The sequence below is a fragment of the Melanotaenia boesemani genome, chromosome 8, assembly GCF_017639745.1.
Source record: "Melanotaenia boesemani isolate fMelBoe1 chromosome 8, fMelBoe1.pri, whole genome shotgun sequence".
NCBI lineage: Eukaryota > Metazoa > Chordata > Actinopteri > Atheriniformes > Melanotaeniidae > Melanotaenia > Melanotaenia boesemani.
Genome location: NC_055689.1, coordinates 17,545,862 through 17,568,532, shown reverse-complemented (window position 1 = coordinate 17,568,532; position 22,671 = coordinate 17,545,862). Strand labels below are relative to the sequence as shown.

General features: G+C 36.6%; 1 protein-coding gene across 5 annotated transcripts in view; it reads left to right on the top strand.

Annotated features, from left to right (window-relative positions):
- The window catches only part of tnr (tenascin R (restrictin, janusin)), a 174,927-nt gene that overhangs the window by 134,068 nt on the left and 18,188 nt on the right, over positions 1–22,671 (top strand). For 3 of the 5 annotated variants that reach the window (XM_041993317.1, XM_041993318.1, XM_041993316.1), the window contains 5 exons: positions 2,795–3,061; positions 5,590–5,709; positions 6,066–6,209; positions 12,837–12,956; positions 15,000–15,143. In XM_041993317.1, the coding sequence (XP_041849251.1) occupies positions 2,795–3,061; positions 5,590–5,709; positions 6,066–6,209; positions 12,837–12,956; positions 15,000–15,143 (795 nt within the window). The remainder of the gene's footprint in view (positions 1–2,794; positions 3,062–5,589; positions 5,710–6,065; positions 6,210–12,836; positions 12,957–14,999; positions 15,144–22,671) is intronic. The other 2 variants (XM_041993320.1, XM_041993319.1) reach the window with 1 other exon arrangement.

Here is a 22,671-nt window from a genome sequence, read left to right as displayed (position 1 = left end):
CCATCCAACACATCAGCTCACCTGTCTTTCTTCTTAACTTTGCAGACTTTGTTATTTTTACAAAAAGCTTGGTGTGATTTTCAGCTTCACATCTGTCCAAATGATGAGTGCACTCTTACCTGCTGGCAGATTTGTCATTTTTGTCTGCGCCACTGTCATTATCATCATCTTTTTTTCAGCTTCACTGTCCGTTGTAGCAGTTGTCACTATCACAACATTATCATCATCATCATCATCGTATTCATCCTCTTTTGTTAACTGTGGCTCCTTTGGTAACTCCACTTAAACCATCTGCAGAGAGATTAGAGAAAGATTAAATGACAGAGTCAGAGGAAAAAAAATACTAAATTGCCTGTCATTTTCTCATCCACTGTTAGCCATATTGACAACATCTGTCTGCCTGCCCTCAAGTGAACTTGTGATTATGAAGGAAAAAAAAAATAACACAAACTGATCAAATATTAATTACAGACCTTCTTTGGAGCATGACTGAATCTGTCTTTATTTTGTCTCGATAAGTGGATGATTTCTGGCTCTCTGCCAGTGACTTAGATTTTATTCATTTATGTATCATATGGTTTTACACTACATTACTCAGAGCACTAGGGGATTCTTCTGTCAGTGTTCATTTACAGTATGTAAATTCCAATTTTCCGCATTCCTTCGTTCTATCGATTTTTGTTAATTCATTCATTTTCTCACTGATTCTTGTTCTTAGAAATGTGTGAGAAATCCTCCCATAAAAGGGAAATGCAGTTTATTTTCTTTGTTCATATATATATATATATATATCAAATCAAATCAAACTTTATTTATGAAGCACCTTTCATGCCACAGGCAACAGAAAGTGCTTTACATGATTAAAAACATTTATGCATATTAAAAATAAAACAAATTGGAAATACATAATAATAGAAACACTCTCCAAAGTATTTCACACAGCCACACGCACACACACATACGCACGCAGGCACACACACATACGCACGCAGACACACACACACACACACACACACACACACACACACACACACCACGCCCCTCTCCCCATTCTATATAAACATGATTGTCTTATTTCTGTCTCGAATTGAATGTTATTATAAAATACTAAAAGTTATGAGCATCCAGCCTGATGCTGCTGTGAGGAAACAATATCAGTGTCATGGGGATCCATCCACACCGGGGGCCAGGCCACCCATGTCTGACTGCTGCAACCACCCCCATCAGGACAGACCGGGGCCCACACCACAGCCAAAAGGCTGCAGTGCAGGGCCCCAGCCTCCCCGAATAGGTGCAATCACCCCTGCAGCAGCCCCCAGATCAAGTAGGCAAAACCCCCCGAGGGGAGGATCCCCACGAGGAAAACAATGGAGTTACAATTAAAATTAAATAGCCTTAAAAAACAAAAAGAACAGCTAAGAATGAATGAATAAATAAGTAAATGAATAAATAAATAAGAAATAATACAGTTGAATAAAATGAAAATGAAATAACGTGAAATAAAGTGATGTAAATTATATTAAGATCAAATAAAATTTAGTTAAAAGCTAAGCTAAAAACTTAGGTCTTAAGCTTCTTTTTAAAAACATCAAAGTTCTCTGCAGCCCTGAGGCCCTCTGGCAGACTGGCCGTAAAAATGGAAAGAGGCCTCGCTATCTGTTTTGATCCTATATATGTTCTATGCCCCTCCACAGCAACAGCAGACTTGAGGAACTTTAGGGGCTTTAAGAGCAGGAACATACCACATGTTAAAAATTCCTCTTGACAAAACATTTTCTTTCTTTATGTCAGTGCAATGAAAACCTACACAGGGTGACTCACACTTTGTTATCAGATACATTGCTTCTGTGTGGTCAGTGTTACTGGCTTCTAAATCATTAACTCTGCAAATCGCTTTCTGTCCTCTTGATCAAAGAAGGCAACTTCATCATAACCAGCAGCATGGCCATCACATTACAGAGACACTCACGCTCTCTGAAATATTTAATCTGAAATTAGAGCAAAACCACTGACTTGTTCCTGATGAGCCGTGTTTGGATGAGTGGGTCTTTTACCACTGCTACATACAAGGACACTGCTTTCAGGAGGTCTGTGAAACACAAATTTCTGCTAACTTCACAGATGTAATGTGTGTTGACAGTTTGTCAGGGATATTAGGAGTTAGCAGTTTACTGAGAAGAATATAGATGAAGGCCAGACTAAACAAAGCTGGCTTCATATGATTACTGAGAACAAGGAGACCTTCCCAGCTTGCCTTTAGTCTGGACGAATCAGAAAAGAAGAAGTTCATGTTACCGCACTTTCCAAGTATTTATGCATTCACACATGGCTAATTAAATTCAGTTCCTCTTGCATTTGTTGCTGTGTCAGCTTCTACACTGGCTCATTTTCTTTACATCACCTCTTGTCCAGGTCATACATTGTGACAACAGCATCTGCAACAATCATCTGCCTTCCACTTTGTTCTTATGAACAGTCCCATCACATCTTTATCTTAATGGTGGATTATCTCATTCATTTCTCCTTTTCATTACCAATTAAATCATCACTGCTGCATGATTGTGGTTTGCACTGACTCTCACCTTCCTCATCAAGATTGCACCCAACGGTTAATTTTCTCAACTGCATTATAAGAGATCCATTAAACCATCCTGGACTGCTTTCATCAGCCACTGAATGGCTTGCCTGTTGTCTTCCTAACAGTGGCAAAATGTTTCTTCATTACCACTTCGCAGCAGAATTTTTGCCTGTCCTTGAAAGCTCTCTGCTGACCTGTAAAACCCCGTTCCTCCAGGAATCAGGCCTGTAACCCACCTCTACTTGTCAGAGGTGACTTCAGACTCAGTGTCAGTGGTGTGGAACGCTCCAGCACCCCCCGCTGACCTCTTCATTCTGAGCTACAGCTCTGCTGATGGGACCGACACATCTAAAGTGACCCTGGAAGGCTCCAAGACGAGGTCATTGGTCCTGGGCTTGCTGCCATCCACTCACTACACCGTCAGTCTAATCACAATACAGGGGGACGTTACCTCTGAGCCCATTACCGCATCACTCACCACAGGTGAGCTGCTTGACTTCACAAGAAAGTGACTTGATCTAGAAGAAAATGCACCACATGATCAGGAGTATAAAAGGTTGTAGTTGTGTACGAGCGTTATGTGACTGTGTTATAATGCTGTTTGTTACTGTGTAGTTGACTGTAATGTTCATTATGTTTGGAGCAACATGTACTCATCAGAGTTCTTTTTTATGTTTTTTTTTATTATTAAGTGGTTGGTAGATAAAATGTCATGTCAAACAGTTTTTGTAACTGAATTACCTCGATTATTTGATCAACATTTAAAAACCTAAAAGATCCAAAATGCAGCCGTACATTCACCGCTTAAGGAAAAAATGGCAAATTCTCACAATAAGAAAGTAGTCATGTAACCCTTTGATATTATTTTACTTTTAAAATTTGGGAACAGTTTCCTTCAATCCTAAGTTGAGCCAAGGTAGTAAATAGAAAAGATGGATATATTTGCAGGTAGGTTAAGCAGAAAATGGAAGTAAAGGAAAATTGGTTTACGAAATAGAAATAAAAAGTGATTTTGAATTAAGTAAGTATTTGCAAAAGTGTTTTTTATTTATTTATTTTTTATTCACACAAATCCACAACAAAATAAGTTTTGCAAGTATAGTCTGTCTTGAATATTTCTCCTCTTTTTTTGGAGTTGTGCCACACTAATGATCCGGTGTTTGTGCTGAAAATTGTGATTCTAGGAGACACCGTCTGTGGAAAACTGCTGATAAATGCTATTCTAATAGAGAGAAGACAGAAAGAGGATGAAGGGTGCAGGGTGACGATTGTTGCGTTTTTTTTAATAATCCACTTCCCACTTTAGTGTTTTTAGTATTCTCTTTATTTCTTTTTGAAGCTTTTTCTTTCTGATTTCTCTCCACTTCTTATCATATTTTTTTTCCATCTGCACTGATCACTTTTTAACCTCTGAAATATTTCTACAGTATTTCCCAGCTGAATTTCCCAACTTTAGTTGAACTGACTTATTAAAAGAAGCTCTCAAGTGTGGTATTTACATTTCAGAAGGGAAATAAACGAGAAGAGGCTCATATTTATAACCTTTTAGAGAGATACATCCAGAGTAAGAACACACTCAAAGAGGACCTTTTCCTTTTTTTCTAGAAAGAGACACTAAAAGGAAGATCATTATAAGAAGACAGAGATGAAAACAAATATATAGAAAAAGAGAAGACAAATTACTCAAATAGGAAATTCAGCATTAGACAATAAAGATGTGCCAGAAAAACTGATCATGTTGCACCGTAAAGCGTTATCTCCTGCTCGCCTTTTAAATTCATCCACGCGCAAGAAGCAAATTTTCAAGGGTGAAATTGGATGGGGATTTTGAGACAGATGTACAGTATCTCCTGCACCTGTCTTCACACTGTAGCAATTTTGGTGCCCTGCTTTGATCTCAGTCATTTTAATGTGAGTGCTGATGAGACACAGCACTTTTGACTTTTTTTGTGTGTAATTTGCTTTTAGCATTTCATTGGATTCATTTGTTATACTTCACATGTGCTGCTTCCCTCTATATTTTTGCCACAGTCATAACAGGCGATTCGGCTTATCAGGCTTTGATAATCACACAATGGTCAGTTCAAACAATGCTTTGATGTAAGCTTATACAGTGCAAATGTGACCATGATCTGCCTGGGGAGAGCAGTGAATGGCATTATATTCTGACAGAACGGTTATTTCTTTCCATTCAGACCCTCAGGAACCTTCATGAGAAAATAAATTTTTTCTACCATTGTTCTTGGATTCCACTCTTGCCAAAGCAAGCATGATTACAGGACTAAATAAAGCTAAATAAATGCTGCTGTATGAAATAAAAGCAGAATTTAAATGACTTTATTAATGTGAATAAACACCAGTATTCTGTTTAAAGCAGGGAGGAGCGAGTAGATGAATTGGTTTTCCTGTCATTCACAGCAAAAGATAGAAATGATCTTTTAATCTCCTCTTTTTTCTTTTGTCTTTCTAAAACATTGTTGTATTGCTTTATAACCATCTCACTATGTTTCTAGTGTCTCAGGGCTTGCCATGAATGTAATTGTTTGCTCGTATTATTTCACTGTAACCTTTTCTGTGGCAGCTCAGTAGTCTCAGGAGACACAAACACACAGTCAGCAGGGGGATGTCCTCTGTGTAAACTCTGCTCAGCCTCAATATTAATGCGTCTCAATGTGTTCATTTACTTATAAAATCTCCTGGAGTATTTTGTGATGATGTTTGGTTTTTAATATGAATTTTCATTAAAAATGCATGTGCTTGCACAGACCCATGGATAGGTGCACGTGTCATGAAGAGGAGATGAAATGTGAAATGAACAAGGATTATAGATATTGTGGTCCTCAAGGAAAATTGTTTGCATAAATTCTTTCACTTGCTTTTTAATCTGGAACATAAAATGTTCCCATTGTGCTTTTGGAATCAAAGTAAACTCAAGCCTCTGACTCCGACTGTGCATTCTTGACAGTTCTGATCAAATATCACTATGTTTCCACCCATCGCTCTTCTTCCAGGGATGGACCCACCAAAAGAGATGACAGTGTCAGAAGTCACAGAAGATGCAGTGACTATCTCTTGGATCAAACCACTGGCTCCGTTTGAGTACTACAAGCTCTCCTACCAGTCGGCTAGAGGTAGCTTCCTTTACACTTCTACATCTACTGTAATGTTTGTCATAACTGCATTTTAATAGCATGGCATTTATTATAATAACGTACACAAAGCACACTGTCGTTTTCTGTTACAGTTAAATGAGCTTGGCATTTGCTTTCTTGTGCAAGATACATTTTGTGTAGAGCAGACTGTTTCTTATTGTACTATACCAATTAATCATAGCATTTTACAAGTCAGTTTTAATTAAATTTAAATTAAAATTCTCCACTGATCTGCCATTTACTCTGAAGCAAAACACATACCACTTGACTGCATAGTATGCACTGTATAAACTGTAAGAGCTGTGTAACATCTAATGTTCTGTTGTGTCCTGCAGGTCGAGTGGACATTATGATGATTGACAGCGACGTCACAAACTACACCTTGTCAAGTCTGTTTCCTGCCACAGAGTACGAGATCAGCCTCAATGCTGTCAGAGGGAGTCAGGAGAGCAAAGTCGTCAGCACTTCTGTTTTCACAGGTAGGAGCTAACAAGAGAATAGAATTATATAATAAAGGAAAATAATGAATATAAAGCATCCACAGCAGCGTGACAATAAGACTTTCATCACTGCATTCATTCAGTCTAATCTTCTGATTTTTTACTAATCATGCAAAAGTGAGGGATTAATCTGACCATCTATTGATATTTTTATGCTTGATATAATTACTGTAGCTTTTTTCTTCATACATTTTTATAGGTTTTCTTCATATGTTTCATATATTTAGCTCTGAAGGAAAAAGATGTTACTCACCTACAAAGATGTGAATATTCAAGTATTGTTATATGGCATAAAGTATAAATGTTCCCTGGTCCAAACACAATAGCATCAAAAAGTAAAACATAGTGTACAATATGACAAAACAACAGTGGCTCAGTTCAGGGAATGTTTAGATCAATCCAAACTAATTATTATTTTATTATCAAAAAATGTAATCATTTTTTTAATTAGTCCTGTTCTTAGTCGACAACATTTATAAAATGTTTAAAAAAAAAAAGAAAAAAAAATGTTTTATTTCCCCCAGCCAACAGTAATCTCTTTGTTTCTTTGTCCAATTACCTGACAAGAAGTTTAAACAGTTAATATTAATTTATTTTTTTATTTTTTTAATCTATCAAAACATTATATCTGTCCTTTGTTTCCCCATTTTTTTTTACCTTCCCAAGAGGTCAGCTGAGGATCTGAAGATGTTACAGTAAAAGGCAACTGTTCATGTTTTGACTGAGATAGAAGGAATTTAATGAAGAGAAAAGCCCAGACTTCAAATTAAGCCTTTTACTTTTTACACCATGTTTCCACAATTTCAGTTTGTGTTATTGGAAAGTCTTAAATTTACTTCTAAGTGAATTTATAAAAAACTTAAAACAGGTTTCATAATGCTCATCTTAATTTGCAAAAATACTGATGATTTTGTAAAAAAGTTGTTTGCACAATTGAATGTAATGTAGCTGAAACACTAAAGCAAATAAATACAACAAAAGTTATTTATTGGATGATTTTCTGACATTGACACTTGCAGATTAAGGAAATCTCATTGGCTAATTTAAATTAGACTTCTTCCTCTGTGGGACTTTCAAACCAACTTCTCTACATAAACAAAACACAAAAACACATTTGGGATACCGTGTGTGTTAAACACAGCAACATGCTCTCATACACATTTGTGCAAATACAAGTCACGGAAGTTTGAGGTTGAGCTGGCATTTCAGGAGGTTCAGTCTTTTCTGCTACAACAGATGAAACTGTCTACAGTAGGATTGTAACTGAGAACCTCCTCCCAGCTCCATCTCACTTTGTGCCATCACTCTTGCTGCTTTTCTTCCTCACTTATCTCTTTATCCATTTGACTCACTTCGATCTTTCAGTCTCCCTCTCTCTTACCCTTTGTCTTTGTGTGTGTTACTCCTTAATATTTCTGTCTTGTAATTCCTCCCTAGATCCTTCATTCTTTTTTTTTTTCCTTCATTTTATCTTTACCATTTTTTTATTCTCAGTTCATTTTAATGTCAGAGATTTAGAGATTTATAAACTGGAAATTAGGAAAACATTGCTGTCTCTCTTTCACCTCCTCTCTCTCTCTCTCTCTCTTTCACACACACACACATAAATACACGCAAGTGGAGACAATGTTCCTCTCTGTGAAAGAAATCCAGTAACCTAAGATTAACACACTCTCCCAGTGCTGTATGCATAATCTGCCGTATGTTTAAGGGAGGAAAAAGCCAGAGAGAGAAGGACAGCAGAAGATGTGTTTGCATGCCAATGAGACCTGATTCACCCAGAGCCGTCAGGTTCAAGAATCCAGTGTGGAAAAGAGAAGCTAAAGGAGACTGTTTCTAGTTGTCTCATTCTTTCTTATTTCTGCCTTGGTCCCCCTCTATCCCTCCCATTCTCCATTATCAGTTCCTCCTTCCAACAATCCCAGCATACTTACAATGAGCAGAGCTGTTGGGGCTGTAATAGCCTGAAAGAACATAACTCGAAAGTCAAGCTTGTTAGAAATGGTAAATAACATTTTCCTCGCACAGCACAATGCCCAAACAGGCACCCTTTACTACAGCTTTCAAACACAATGCATAAACAGGGGATTGGATTGGAAGAGTAATCCAACATTGCCTGGCCAAGTATGTAATGACTCAAGCAACACTGTTGTTGCTGCATACTTCACTTCCATAATCAATTACTGCAAGAGGGGCTGAGAAAGCAGCACGCCATTCTTCATTTTGCCAGCACAGCAGGTACTGTTAAAGTAAGATGAATCTGGCAGGGTTGACGCTAAATGGACTGTGTGAAGCTCTGTTTAAGGGCTAATGACTGAGCTCATTAGCAAGGTGTCAGGACCCCTCACTTATCCTGAAACTTAAAAAAAAATCTCTGGTTTATTACCAGCTGTCTTAAAACAGTGGGGTGTACACATCTGTTTTCAACACTGTGCTGTTTTGCAAAAGTGCAAATAAAACTGAATGACAAAACAAAAATAATAATAATATGGAACCACACCAATGAAAGCATTTGATCCAAACATATAATAACAACAAAAACAAATGACAAGTAATATACAAAAAAAAACACTGAAAAAATAAAAAAACTGAATAATCCAAACAGTTTTTTTTTTTTTAACACCCTTTTTCTTTGTGTCAGTAAACTACGAGACTCATTAGAGTGCACTTGTCATTGGTATCCTGCATGTGTTTCAGTCACAGTGCAACCAGTTAGCTTTAACAAGCTCACATAGAAATTCACTTAATGGTGGAACAACTGGTCTGTTATTTTTAATATTTTACAAATTAACAGTAATTTCAAACAGCACTGGCACAGAGCTCATTGTGACTCTTAAAACTATGTTAGAGTAATAATTACCTCTTGTTGAGCTACATAATGATTATGCACTTAGAGGAATCCTCCGGGCTCAGCAGCCAAATGGCATCAAATCAAAAACTTATCTCCAAAACCGACTGACTGTAATTATTGGTCATGTCTTATATTTCAGATGGCTGTATAAGTAGGCATTTTACCCATACATGCAGTATATTCACCATGCAAAATCATAACTCGGCAAGTTTTCCTGCAGCTCCAGACGGCACATAAACACAGCTGTTACAGGTACATATTTGCTGCACAACTATTTGTCCAGGTTTAACACCACTAATGTCCACACTGTATCTCTGGGATTAATGTAGAACATATTCACAAATAGATCAGTCACTTTTTTGTGCTTTGACACTGTAATGAGAGAGGATACAGTAATGGACTGAGCGTAACTGAACCGTCTGCTGCCTTCTTTTTTGTGTAAAAGCCACATTCGAAGCATAAAGCAAAATGACCTCATGGGCAACCAACACAGCTGGAGTGTTCCTGAAATGCCTTGTTCAGAAGCACACAGTTTGATACCTGTTTTTTTTTTTCTTCCTGATGGATGATTCAGACATTTAAAGCAAATCAAAACCTGAGGATGAAAATGATTGCTTTTCGAGGCATTTGCACCCCCTTGAAGCATAAACTATTTGATTCTTCCCAACCTATGTAACCTAAGTAACCAATCATCTTAAATAGAAAAAGAAATCTATGACAGAAGAGCAGTTTGTGGGCTATAAATACATAGAAGTATATAAATACTAATGTTATTTAGTAAAACTGTTAATTGTGGGTCAACGTTTTCTTATCTAATTGCCGCTGTCTTATGTTAATTACAGCTGTAACTACACATTAGTGACTTCATAAATCTGAATTATACTTTGGACTTTCAGAGCTGAGCAGCAGCTTGTTGTCTTCTGTGAAACATTAACGTTTGTGTTGACATTTTTAGCTGTAGATTAGAATTTTAATTGACACCTGCACAATTGCTTCCACCTGGTAGCTGCATCTCTCTTTTTCGAACTTTCATCCCAGGCAAAGGTTGTTGGCTGCATTTGCAAATGTCAGCATAGCTCAGGTAAAAGTTCACTCACTGCACTGCAGTCATTATAACACACAGCATACATAATAAAGAAGTCCATGCAAACGCTACATTTCCACAATAATGCAAATATGTGCAATTAGATAAAACTAATATGCTCGGCTGCAACTGTCTGCCTCAGTGTTTGTGATTATTATTATGTGAATGCCCTCAAAGTATTTATTATTAATGTTTCTTTTCTGAACGTTATCATTATAATGCAAACTAATTGTGTGTATCACAGTGATTATGTAAATTGGTCTTGTTTTCTAGATAAATGGAGTTTCAAGTTTATAAATATGGACATTTAAATGTTGACCAGCGGAAAACAAAAACTGCAGCTCATAAGTTTTTAATCCACATCATATAAATAGTTCTTAAAATAATAAAATGTATTTCTAAGTAAAACAGAGAAATCTCATTAATTGAATGGCTTCTAAGTGTGTATGAAACAGTCCTCTTGTTTCAGCGGTGCAAACAGGAGATGGACATGGATGATCTCTGCTGCATTTCCACTGCCTCCTAAATTACTTAGCAAGCCCTTCACTAAATTTACTTACACCCTTTTTGCAGTTAGAGCAATTATTTTAATCAGGTTTGTTCACCTATTGCAACATTAAGAACTAAGACACTAAGTCACTTCAGTGAGTTAATGAGCCCATTTCTTCTTCACTCTAACGAGCACCAGGCAATATTAATTACCTGATTTGGACAGAACCTTGGATCTCATGCTGCATCAGTGTTGCCCTGCCATGCTGGCTGCCATACCAAAATAATACGCCTGAGGAGAAATTGGGGTTGAAACACTGAGGTTAAAGGTATAATTAAATTCAAACTCAATTTTGGCATGTCCAGCAGTCTGAGAGTGAAATTATAAAGAGGGTGCAGAATGTGTTGGCTCAGGAGAATATCTGGGACTTTCTGTTGCATATTTGACTGCATAATCTCTCTTTGATGTGAGGCAGAATTCTGCAGACAGCGATCAAAATGACATTATTCATCAGGATGAATTCAAAGCTGTTTTTCTGGTCTTTGTTTATATAATTATAAAAAAAAAATTAAATAAAAAAATTTCTAAATATATTTTGAAATTGTTCACTTACTACTTGCTATTGCGATATAATCTGAAATATGTGTCAACCTCTTTGCTTTTGAAGGTATGAAAATGTCATGGTCTTACATGATAACGTAAATTACATTTTTTTTTTAAACATGAGAAAAGCTTTAAGAGTATTAAGAGCTTTGTCATGCAATTTCTAACAGCTCTTAAGAGAAAGTTAATTGCACAATGCAACAGGGTTTAATTAATTTCTAGGATATTTTGACATCCCTTCTTCGCTACGAAGTCCTTCCTTCCCACAGATATTTGAAGTCTTTCTGTCTCATTTTTTTTTAACATTTTATTTAAACCCATTTTATTAACATTTACCCCTGCACTTTATTAAAATTTCTTATATATGTTGCAGATACTTTGCTTCCTGAGCACAGCTGTGTAACATACGTTGACAAACACACAACATTGTGTAATCTTGATTTCCAGCTCCCTCTTTCTTTCTCCTCCTCCAGCTTTCTGTTTCTCTTTCTATCATTATCCGAAAAGCAGAATCTAATGAGCCATGACCTTCATTATTTCATAAAATTAGGGTTATTTTAATACACTGCTTAGTTATGTGAAATTATTGCAGAATCCATTGCAGTGACTGTGGGTGGTTCATACCTCATCTATCTTGCTCTTTTTTTCTGCAGACTACCATATTTTCTCTTCTTACTCATCCCCCTTTGTCCTCTTCTCGACCTGTGCTTTCATCCAAAAAGTAAACAGAAAAACCAAACAGAAAAAAGTCTAATCCAAAATATAAATAGATCCAAACAACTAATAATCTTTTTCTAATTACCTTGTTGTAGAAAATGGAGTCAGGTAATGTCACTTTGACCTTATTTTTTCACTTGAACTTTTAAAAACTTTCATAGAGTGAAGTTGAGCCAATACTTGAGCATTAAATGCTACAGGCAGTAGAGCAAAGCAACAACTTTTGTTGAAATAATAAAGTACATAAGTTATCTGGCTAATTATAATTAGTTAGTAAGGCAGAGTTAGCAATAACCATCCATCTCCGTCATCTCTGAGTTTAGGATGACGTAGGCCCATTTTGACTCCCAGTATATGTTATATATATATATATATATATATATATATATATATATATATATATATATATATATATATATGTATATATATCTTCACCATATGCTGATAAATTGGACTGCTGCTGTGCATTAGCATGTGCACATACAATACTATATAAGGCTGCACAGACACAGAGTTTTGTGTTCACTTCATCAGGTAATTTAAATGAATGTGCATATTTTATTATATATATTTTGCACTAGTAAAAAGAAAGAAAAAAAACGAAGCATGTCCCCTTTGCTATCATTTCAATCGACCAAATGCTGCCAGCTTGTAAAAACTCCAGTTTTGACAAGCATGCAGTTAAAAAAAAAAAAAAAGGCACTGCCTTTGGACCCCATCTGTTCTTTATATGATGTCTCTGTTGAATTACTGATTATGTCTCATAGATGTCTCACCAAGTGGTGGCTTAAGAAGAACCTCACTCTATAATTGTTTTTCTCAGTTCACTGAGTGCATATGTGTGTTGTATTGAAATTATAGCGATGGACATGCCTGCCGAGTTGACAGCCCTCAACATCACTCCACAAGGAGCCTTACTGAGGTGGACTCCTCCCCTGTCCAATGTCGACAATTATGTGCTGACTGTCACACACAACCAAGGTAAGTTGTCACTTTTTTGGTGTTTGTTAGACAATAAATCTATTAATTCTATAGTGCCCAAGGACAAGAATTACTCTATTTTAGTCAATTGGATAAAGTAATTTAAAAAATAATTTATTTGATGCTTAAATTCAGAGATGCAACTTAATAATTTTTCTCTCTGTAATAGTGCCTGTACTGTTTGTCTTACCAGTGAATCTTTCATAGTAAGACATATTTGTGCACATCATTTTTAAATTGTTTTAGTTTCTTTTGCTACATGTTTCTATTTCCTGCAGCACTTCTTAATCTTTGTAAGCAAAAAAAAGTTTGTGCATTTACTTAACTCTGACCCTATTTTTCCATATCTTAGGTATTATCTTAGATAATGATAAACATGGGTAATTTTTTTAGAAGCTCTGCTTGAAATGCTCTGCATTTATTTTTTACTTAGAAAAGCCTTGTAGGAATGGTGGCATATTCTGTCGTATAAACAGCAGCAGTAGGTGTTTTATGTGACAGGTACTATCATAGTTTTCCCATTATGAGGTGAGTTCAGTGAGATGTGTCCTTCAAGGAGATACTGATCCATTTGTTCTGCTTTCAGAACAGTTCATTATACTTGGTTCAACTACTTAGCCTTGGCACAAACAATGCAGTTATGAGACACCGAGTGCTTTTTAAACGGCCTTCACTGTCTGACAGCCACATCCAGTTCAGGTGCAACAGGGAAAATCAGCTCATAATTCGTCCTCAAGGCCAGGAACAACTGTTAGTTGGGGGGAATGCAGGTAAATCGGCTTCAGACACACTTTAAAGCAACTTGAAGGCTGAACTATTTAACACACAGAAACACATTTAAACACCGCAAGTCATTAACTTTACCTACAACATTATTTAAACTAGTTATTCTTAGCCATTTTCATATTTCTGTCATTTACAAACTTGCTTTATGATTGTAAACATTCTTGACTGACATACATGATTTATCACATACAGCACCATGCCTAAAGTAATCTAGAAAAATCTGCACTACTCAGCTGTAGAAATCAATGTATAAATTACACCCTGACCGGCTGAACTGCAGCCAGATACCCTCAGACACATAGTATGTGAATTCTGGACTCATATATTCAGAAACCAGCCTCAGTTTGGGGAACTGCAGCTTCAGTTCTGAAAAAAATTCCTTTAAATGTTTATGTATTCAACCCATGTCAATAGCTAAATACTCCACTGAGTATAGTACTGCAAAAAAAAGTAGATTTGTGTTAGTAACAATCCCCTCATGATTTCCCAACAATCATGGTTAAATCTATCTTCATGGTGAATGATGGATTATAGATCATTTCTAGAATCAACATGAAGTTCATACATATACACAGTAAAAATAAAGTGTACCATCATTTGTTTTTTAGGCTGTACTTATTAGCACATTTGTTCATAAATAAATGTATTATTAGGTATGTTGTACTTCATATAGGGATTTTTTTTTTTACTTCCTAATACATGGAAGCTTTGTGTGTGAGCTTATGGACACTTCGGTACATATACACTACATATGTCTTCTCTACTCAGTCTGATGTCTCACAGTCATGTTCAACAATCACTTCAGAGACTGACTCAGACTTAAGATTAGTGATCAAAATTGTCTGTTCTCTCAATGTTCCCAAGAGATGTAATTGTCACGGGAATAATTATGATTCATGGAATAAGACCACTAAAGAGACATGATTTCTTTCTCTTTTATTTCAGGTGATTATCAAGCACTTAGTTATATTTCAGTTCAAAACATGTTGACAGTGTAGCTCATTTTTTCAGAGCTACACACAAAAGCATTTTTTGCCCAGAGGCATAATTGTTGTAGAAATCCTCTGACTTGAAAGAAAACCCCCACAGGTGGTCCAGCTGTGCAGACTTTGAGATTTAAATATTCAATTTCCTATGCTGTGGCGCATTTTCAAAGAGAAACAAAATAATCTACTTAGACAAAGCTAAAAGGTGAGTGGGATGATGTAAATGTGGTAAATATTTAAATCAGGTGTACCTTTTATTTCTGCTTTCCAGTGACAGCTGATACCTTCCTGGTGGAAGGCAACAAGCAGGAGCACCAGCTGTCCAACCTCAAGCCAAGCACCACCTACTCTGTAGCCCTCTATGCTACCAAAGGCCCCCTCACAAGTGGCACTGTTATCACCAACCTCCAAACACGTATGTACACATTTTATTCAGCAGGCCTCAGCACAGTTGGTGGCGCAGTGACTGGGTGGTTAGTGCTGTCGCCTCACAGCAGGATGCTCTTCTAGGCCTGACTTAAGCCTTTCTGTTTGGAATTCAAATGTTCACGCTGTGTTTGCAGCAGAGTCCTGCCGGTGCACAGTTTCATTTACCATAAAAACTGTATGTTAATGAAGAATTTTCCAACCATTGCTTATGATCAAGAGCAGTGACATCACACTGCTGATGCACATGTCCCATCGCATAATTATAGTTTAACACTGACAACAGAAATGTGCTTTAGATAAGATGATATACAACCAGTGTGTCAATCACCACTGCTTTGACTGTCCCCTGAAACTGTAAGGACTGTAACTTTAGTTTGAGCATCAGCTCAGAATTTCACAGTGGGTGCATCCCCAATGCCTTTATCTTTTTTTATATTAATTACACTCATGTATTTCTCTCTTTTCCCATAGCTGGTAGTTTGCTGGTTAGTTGTAATGAGAAAAGAAAATAAAAACATAAGGAAGCTGCTACAAAGAGTTACTTCACTAATGGGAGATAATGAGTAATAAGACTGATTACTGAGGTGATTGGTGTAGTTTCTGCATGATAAGCATCTTTTTGCACAAAGTCTTTGTTGTAACTATGAGCACACAGGGACATAAAAAATAAACTAAATGAGACCAAACACCTGGTGAAGAACAAGTGTGAATTTTGCTAATTAGAAGAACTGAACAGGCAAGCAAATAAGTTCTGCTTCTACAAACTGGTTCATTTATTTATTGCCTGTCATTAGAGTTATCAGGATTCATGCCCTGGAACTGATGTTAAAACCTATATATATATTTAGCAGGTGCAGCGGCACAAAATCTTCGTGCTACATTGATTGATTGAAAGCTGAGGGACCGAGCTGGTGAAGAACAAGGAACACAGGTGGCTTCAAAAAGGACAGGTTTTATTTTTCCAAAAATACTCCTGTGTGCCCTTAAAAGGCATCAAATGAACAAAACTAAACCAAAGTTATAACGGTAAATTAGAGTTAACACTTAACAAAAAGAAACCCAACTTGCCTAAGAAACAGGAAATAAAGGCAAACTTAAATACTGGCTGATCAGACCAGTCTGAACACATGATGGGGTTAACAAATACTAACATTAAACTATACAAAGAGGCATAGAACCTAACGGTTAGTTTACCTATTACAGAAAGAACTACCAAAAAAGAACTGACAAATCAAACTACTCAAAATCAAACAACAATATATATGTGTATATATATATATATATATATATATATATATATATATATGCTTTGTGTGTGTGTGCGACTGTGTGAAAGATCTTAATGAGTGTTTTTTAATTTCTGTTTGTAAAGGCTTGTCTTGTTATTTAACATGCAATAATTGAAATATGCAAAAAATAAAAAGCACTTTGTGTTGCCTTTGGCATGAAAAGAGCTTTATAAATAAAGTTTGAAATAGATTTTCTTTAAACCCAGCCCTACAAAAAAAAGATGATAATGGATATTTTTTTATCCTTCCTACTGTAAAAAGTAACAGCTATTATTGGTTTACATTCATGGAAGAGTAAATAATAAATAAGTAAACAAAGTTAACAGAAACATCACTGCTAAATTTATCACAAAGTTGGAAATTAATCAGCCACATTTTACTCGGATATGAATGTGGTTAACAGATTTCAGACAAAAATAATTATTGGCTGAGATGTGCTTAAACTTAATAGGGTTTTTGTCCTGCATTGCACTTCACCCAGCATTATTACAACTTGTTCTACTGCAAATCTGCTGTAAAACTCACAATTCCTTATCTTATTCACGATTGTATTCTTTATACCTACCAGTGAACAGCTTTTACTTTACTTTACTCATTCTGATGGTATTTAAATGCAAAGGTTTAAATATTTTGAAAACTCACTGTGATTTGGAAAATCTTGCTTGTTTCACCACCAGCTGACCTCATTTATATTAGCTGCTTTATTGACAGGACAGTCGGGATGAAGGAATTGTTCCGCTATAGCTGAGTTGCAGCTCTGTAAACTTAGCTTTGTCTAAGCTTCTGCAGAAAAAAAAACAAAAAACTTTTCAGTCAGCAGAGTAGTTTATATCCTCAAAGACAGACCAGAGCTACCGTGCTGCACTGAGGCAGAGATGTACTTATCATGGGATAAAAAAACTAATAAGGTATGAGAGCATGGATGCAGAGATTTTGGTTGGGGTTAGCATTGCTGTCTCACAGCCTGAAAATCCTGGGTTCGGGTCTCAGGTTCTTTGTATTTTTTCCCTGTGCATGCATGGGTTCTCTTTAGATTATCTAGGTTCCTCACACAGACCAAAAGCATGCAAGGTAGGTTAACTGATTATTCCAAATTAACCCTAGGAATGCGTGTGCATTCTAAAATAGTACCACCCTATTCTGTGCATATAATCTTTGAATTTACATACTTAATATTTGTTCTTCAGACATCAAAGAAAAACATCTGGAGATGAGTTGTATTTTTTCTGGTGAGTGTACATAGCAACGTATTTGTGAATGCCAAGAAGAGATATCTGAGCTAAAAGGTCTGCAAAACTTCTATTCTGTCTAGTTTTAACTTTTTTTTTTTCTGTGGAATTGACACAGTGCAGAGACTGAGAGGAAAATAAAAGATGAGCTTCACCCTTTCAGTTGTATATTTTGGTAGTGGTAGGGCTCTTTGTACTCCAAGCTTCTTAGCCACAGCTAAGAGTGGTTTTGTTGTCTGGCCTCCATGCCTGAAGAGCTGAGTACAGATTAAGACAGCTTGGCTCCCCCAAAGGCTGATATTTAAGCTTTAAGGGTGGAAAATAATTGATTTTGTTGCTGGTGTCTTTGTAAGCCTGTAGGCTGCAATACCAGAACTTTTTCCCTCAGATGTATCTGAGCCCGCTTGTTGAGTAGTAGGTTTGGTTTTTCAAGCAGTAGAGATCGTTGCTTCAGGCGATTCCACACAGTCCACATCGATGGTTGTTTATCAAGTGTTAAATGCAGCGGCTACAGAACCATAATCTTTCTTCTTCAGGCCATTAATGAATTCATGAGAGTTTAATATACTTTTGAAAACTTGCAGATTATTTAAGTCTGTGCCAATGATAGTTTATGCAGTGGCTATAAAATCTTTAAATCCTTTAAGTGGCCCTTTGCAATATTTCTTGAATTTGACAAAATTCCACCTGTGCCTGATTAAATTACAATGAGGGAAGACACACAACTGTCTCGACAAAATTGGTGGAAAAAATCAAAGCGGTCTAGAGAATTGTTTGTTGTGTTTCCAGGCACAGACCTGGACCATACATTAGACAGGACATTTCATTATTACTTACTATGTATTCTAGAGCACAACCCTTTTATGTAATTTCCCAGAATGCATTGTGCAGGAAAAATAATAATAATCTCCTTGTTTTTTTTAAAGTAATTAGGTAATTAGGTAATTAGGAATTTTCACGTGTCCAAAATAGTTTTATTTTAGTAGAACAGAGTAATAACTACATGTTAAGGCCAAAATGTGCTAATAGCAAATAAATAACAAAAGAATTCCTGTATGTAATTATTTGAATTTTAGTTTATTTACACACACACACACACACACACACACACACACACACACACACACACATATATATATAGTTTAAAGAAAAGAATATTTAAAAGTTTTCGAAGGCATTATTAATTATTTTTTCAAGGAAAGAAAAAAAATTAATTAATGTCACGTTCGTCACACCCAAAGGGCCGTCAGTGTATTTAACCAACAAAAGCTGCCATGTTGCCACTGCCACTATAGTGCAACACAGGAAAAAACTACTAAAATATAACTAACCTGAGACATGTTCACAAGTATGTTTGTATGCTTTTCACTGTAAGTCGATGCAGGGTGCCCACTTATGTGTGATATGTTGTAGGCTGTAAACATTCCAATTTCCCCTGGGATGAATAAAGTACTTTTCCATTTTCCTAAGTCCATGTTATTACAGTATTTGTTTTTGCTTTGCTTTGTAAAAGACTTACATTCGATAAACATAAGTTTGCTAAGGAGGTATGGGCAGAACTTGCTGCCTGTTGTTCAAAGTGTTTGACTTCCATGTTGTAGGTCACTAGATCTGTCTGTACCTTTATGCATAGTTTGATTTTATGTATAAAAATTAGTGCTGGGCCCGTTAACGCGTTAACGCAATGCTTTATTAACGCAATGCTTTATTAACGCAAGGCTTTATTAACGCCGTTAACATTTTTAATCATGCGTTAAGTTTTTTTTTTTCCCTTGCTGGCTTTGATGACAGAAACATGGCGTCCCTGTCTCCCTTCCCTGCTGCAACGGTGCGTCTGATGTAATTAGAAGAGAGCGGGTTTATTAGAATGAACGTTTCTGTCTGGAACTTGAGAAACATGTAGAAGAAGCGACGTTTCTCTTTGTCAAAACCCATGCAGATGGGCAGAACATCATGATTTCTGGACAGGAAACTGCTCCCAAAAGACAATGAGAAACTTTTAATTTATTTGTTTATTTATTTTTTAATAGATGTGGTTTTAATTTATGCAAGACAACAAAGGTAAGACATGCTTTCTGATTTTTACAAGTGTAAAGCATAAATCGGGTCTTCTTCTGCCTCTGGTTCAGTGAATCTTGGTCATGCTAAGATGAAACTTCCAGCTGTGGAATCTGTGAGATGTGAGCTTTGTGCAGATGCAGTCAAGCTAAAAATTAAAGTTAAATTAAAGAGAATTTATAGGCCAAAAATCTGGATAATGAAGCACTAAAGGTGCTATTGCTGTATTGTGCATATAGTGAACATTTCTCTCTCCTCACCATCTAGAAGCTTCTCATCCTGCTTTCTGTCTGTTCACCTGATGCTAATATTCATCAGATATTATTCCTTCTGTGTTTAGAAGGAAGCAGCTTCACAACTTTAAATTAATCCTGCTGACTTTTTACCCTTTAGTTAGTAAATCCTGAACATTTAATCCCTTTATAAATATATATGAAGAAATATTTTAACTGTTGCTGTTTAAAGAGAAAACTGATGCTAAATTTGTTTATGTGTTTAGTGCAGGGGTCTGCAGCCTTTCCAATCCAAAGAGCCATTTTTCCCTCAGCCAGCTAAATAAAACTCCTTTAGAGACGCAAAAAGGCAACTTAATAGATATATTTTTAATGAAGAGCCACCAAAGGATATTTGTTATTTTTGAAGAACCACATTTTTATTTCCATTTTTAGGTCTTAAAATAAAGAACAACATAAAACCTTTATAAAAAGAGGATAAACAGACTTTCTTCTAAGGGATGTAGATATTTGTGGAAAATGATGTAAAAGAAAAAAAAGTCCCTGGTTTCCAACCTAATGACAAGAAAGATAGATTTAAAAAAATATTTTAGCCACATATTTAGAGGCATAGTGGAGAGGTCCAGAGAGACACTTGCAGCTCCAGAGTCGCTGGTTGGAGACCCAGATGTAGTGTTAGTAAACCAAAATTTACAGCATTTTCTTTATATAGGCGTAGGCCTTCTTTTAAAGGAAAGAGACATTTTATGTGTAACAATGCAATTAATCACGATTAAAAAAAAATTTGTCGTTGCCCAGCACAAATAAAAATGTATATTTTTGTTTAAGGAGGAACTTTGTTAGAAAGCATTTGGTATTTCTGCTGTAAAAGCCAGTCAAATTGAGGATGATAACACGATTTACCTGACCATCATTATTCCATCAGTGAGATTCAATCAAATAGCATTTGGTTACATTCGATTATCTGTCAGAAAAACAAAGGAATCCCATCCATCATCTAGACATCACTATTTACTTGCAAAAAGGCAAAGATGCTTCTCCTCTAAAAGAAAAACTTCCCTCATCTTGTCTTGAATCCACACGATGCAGCCATCCAATCTGCTGCTTGATGCCTATTTATTTTTCCTCTAAAATAGTTTATATGTGTTAATAAGTCAGTGCTGCCAGATTTATTCATCTCCATTTCATTGTTCAGACCTACTCATCTGACGAGTGTCAGAGCTGCCAGAAAAAGTGTCAACACCTGCTCACCTGCTCTCCATGGAAAGGGTTAACTGGTGGAGCGCATGAAAAGGACAATGACAAGGTGACAGACATAATTGGTGAATGACGAGAAGGGAAGGATGAAGAGGGCTGTCCTTATGCAGAAATAATCCACCAGCATTGTCCATCAAGACAAAGGGATGATAAAAGCAAACGATAATCTCTGCTCGCTCTCTGGCACATCTGGTTAGATTGGCAGCCTGTCACATAAGAAGGAAGAGGAGTTAGGCAAAGTAATAGTAAAGAATGAGAGACAAGAGAGTGGAAGTGAGGAGCACCACGGGAGGATGTGGGACACAATCATTCTAAATGAGGAGGAAATGCAGATATAAGATGCAGAGGATGGCAGTAAAGATGGGTAATCACTGGAGATGAATACTCTCACTATAGGCTTTACCCCAATCTGCAGAGTGAGGCTTTTATCTTGGGAACTTTTATGCTGACTCTTTCACTCTCAGACACTCTTTGATTTTCGCAATCCTGCCATCACACAGTGAGGATCTGCCTTCAATGGTGAGAGAATGTACCCTACATCTTTCAGAAAGGTGTCAATGCGGACTCATACAGTTAGTTACAGAGCTGTCATTGATCATTCCATTTGTACACAGCCAAAGATTTAGCTGGCCAGGGTGTGGAAAGTCAGTGTTGTCGATTTCTTTGTATTCAGTTTCATGAGGCCTGGGTTCAGCTGACGGTTAGATTATGTAAAAAAGTTCCACTTTAATTCAAGGTAGGGGATCAGAGCTACAGACAAAAGACAAAAAGATATCAACACTGTAGTTGATATCTTCATTCCATATTCACAAAACGGGAGTCTTTGAATTTCACCTCATTTGTTTCATTGTCGCTGCCTCTTTCGCACTGAGCGCTGTTGGATGATTGGCTGATGACGTGCCCCAAAGTCATGATGTAACTCCAGGAAAGAGATTTTCCAAATACAGGGTCATCTATTTTCTATCATACACTAAAATGAGGTTACAGGATGTCAGTGATTCTGCTGCCATGTCGGTAGACGCGATGTCAACTCAAAAAGGGTGATGTAAGGTGGGGAAATTGAGGTGAGTCTCCTTTTAATGTGGTTTAAGAATCAACAAAGTCACTATAATCAAGTCTTGTTCGAAGCTGTAATGAGACGAAGAATATAGTTGGCTGATGTAATGTGCAGAAAAACTTGGGTGGGCTTACTGATCGAGAGCTTGAATGCTTTTGAGGCCGTGATATGTGTCCTACTGAACATGGAAAAGTGCTGCACTGTTCTTTTTACTTAGTCCTCTGGGGTCCTGTTCAGATTACTGATGGAGAGATCTTAACCACCTGATGGAAATACCCTCGTAATATATATGCTAGAAGATTGTGTTTATTACTTCTGTTGCTTTCCATTTCAATTGCTTAGAAGAAAAAACAATGAGCTGCACTCTGATATTCAAATGAAATGTTGCGCT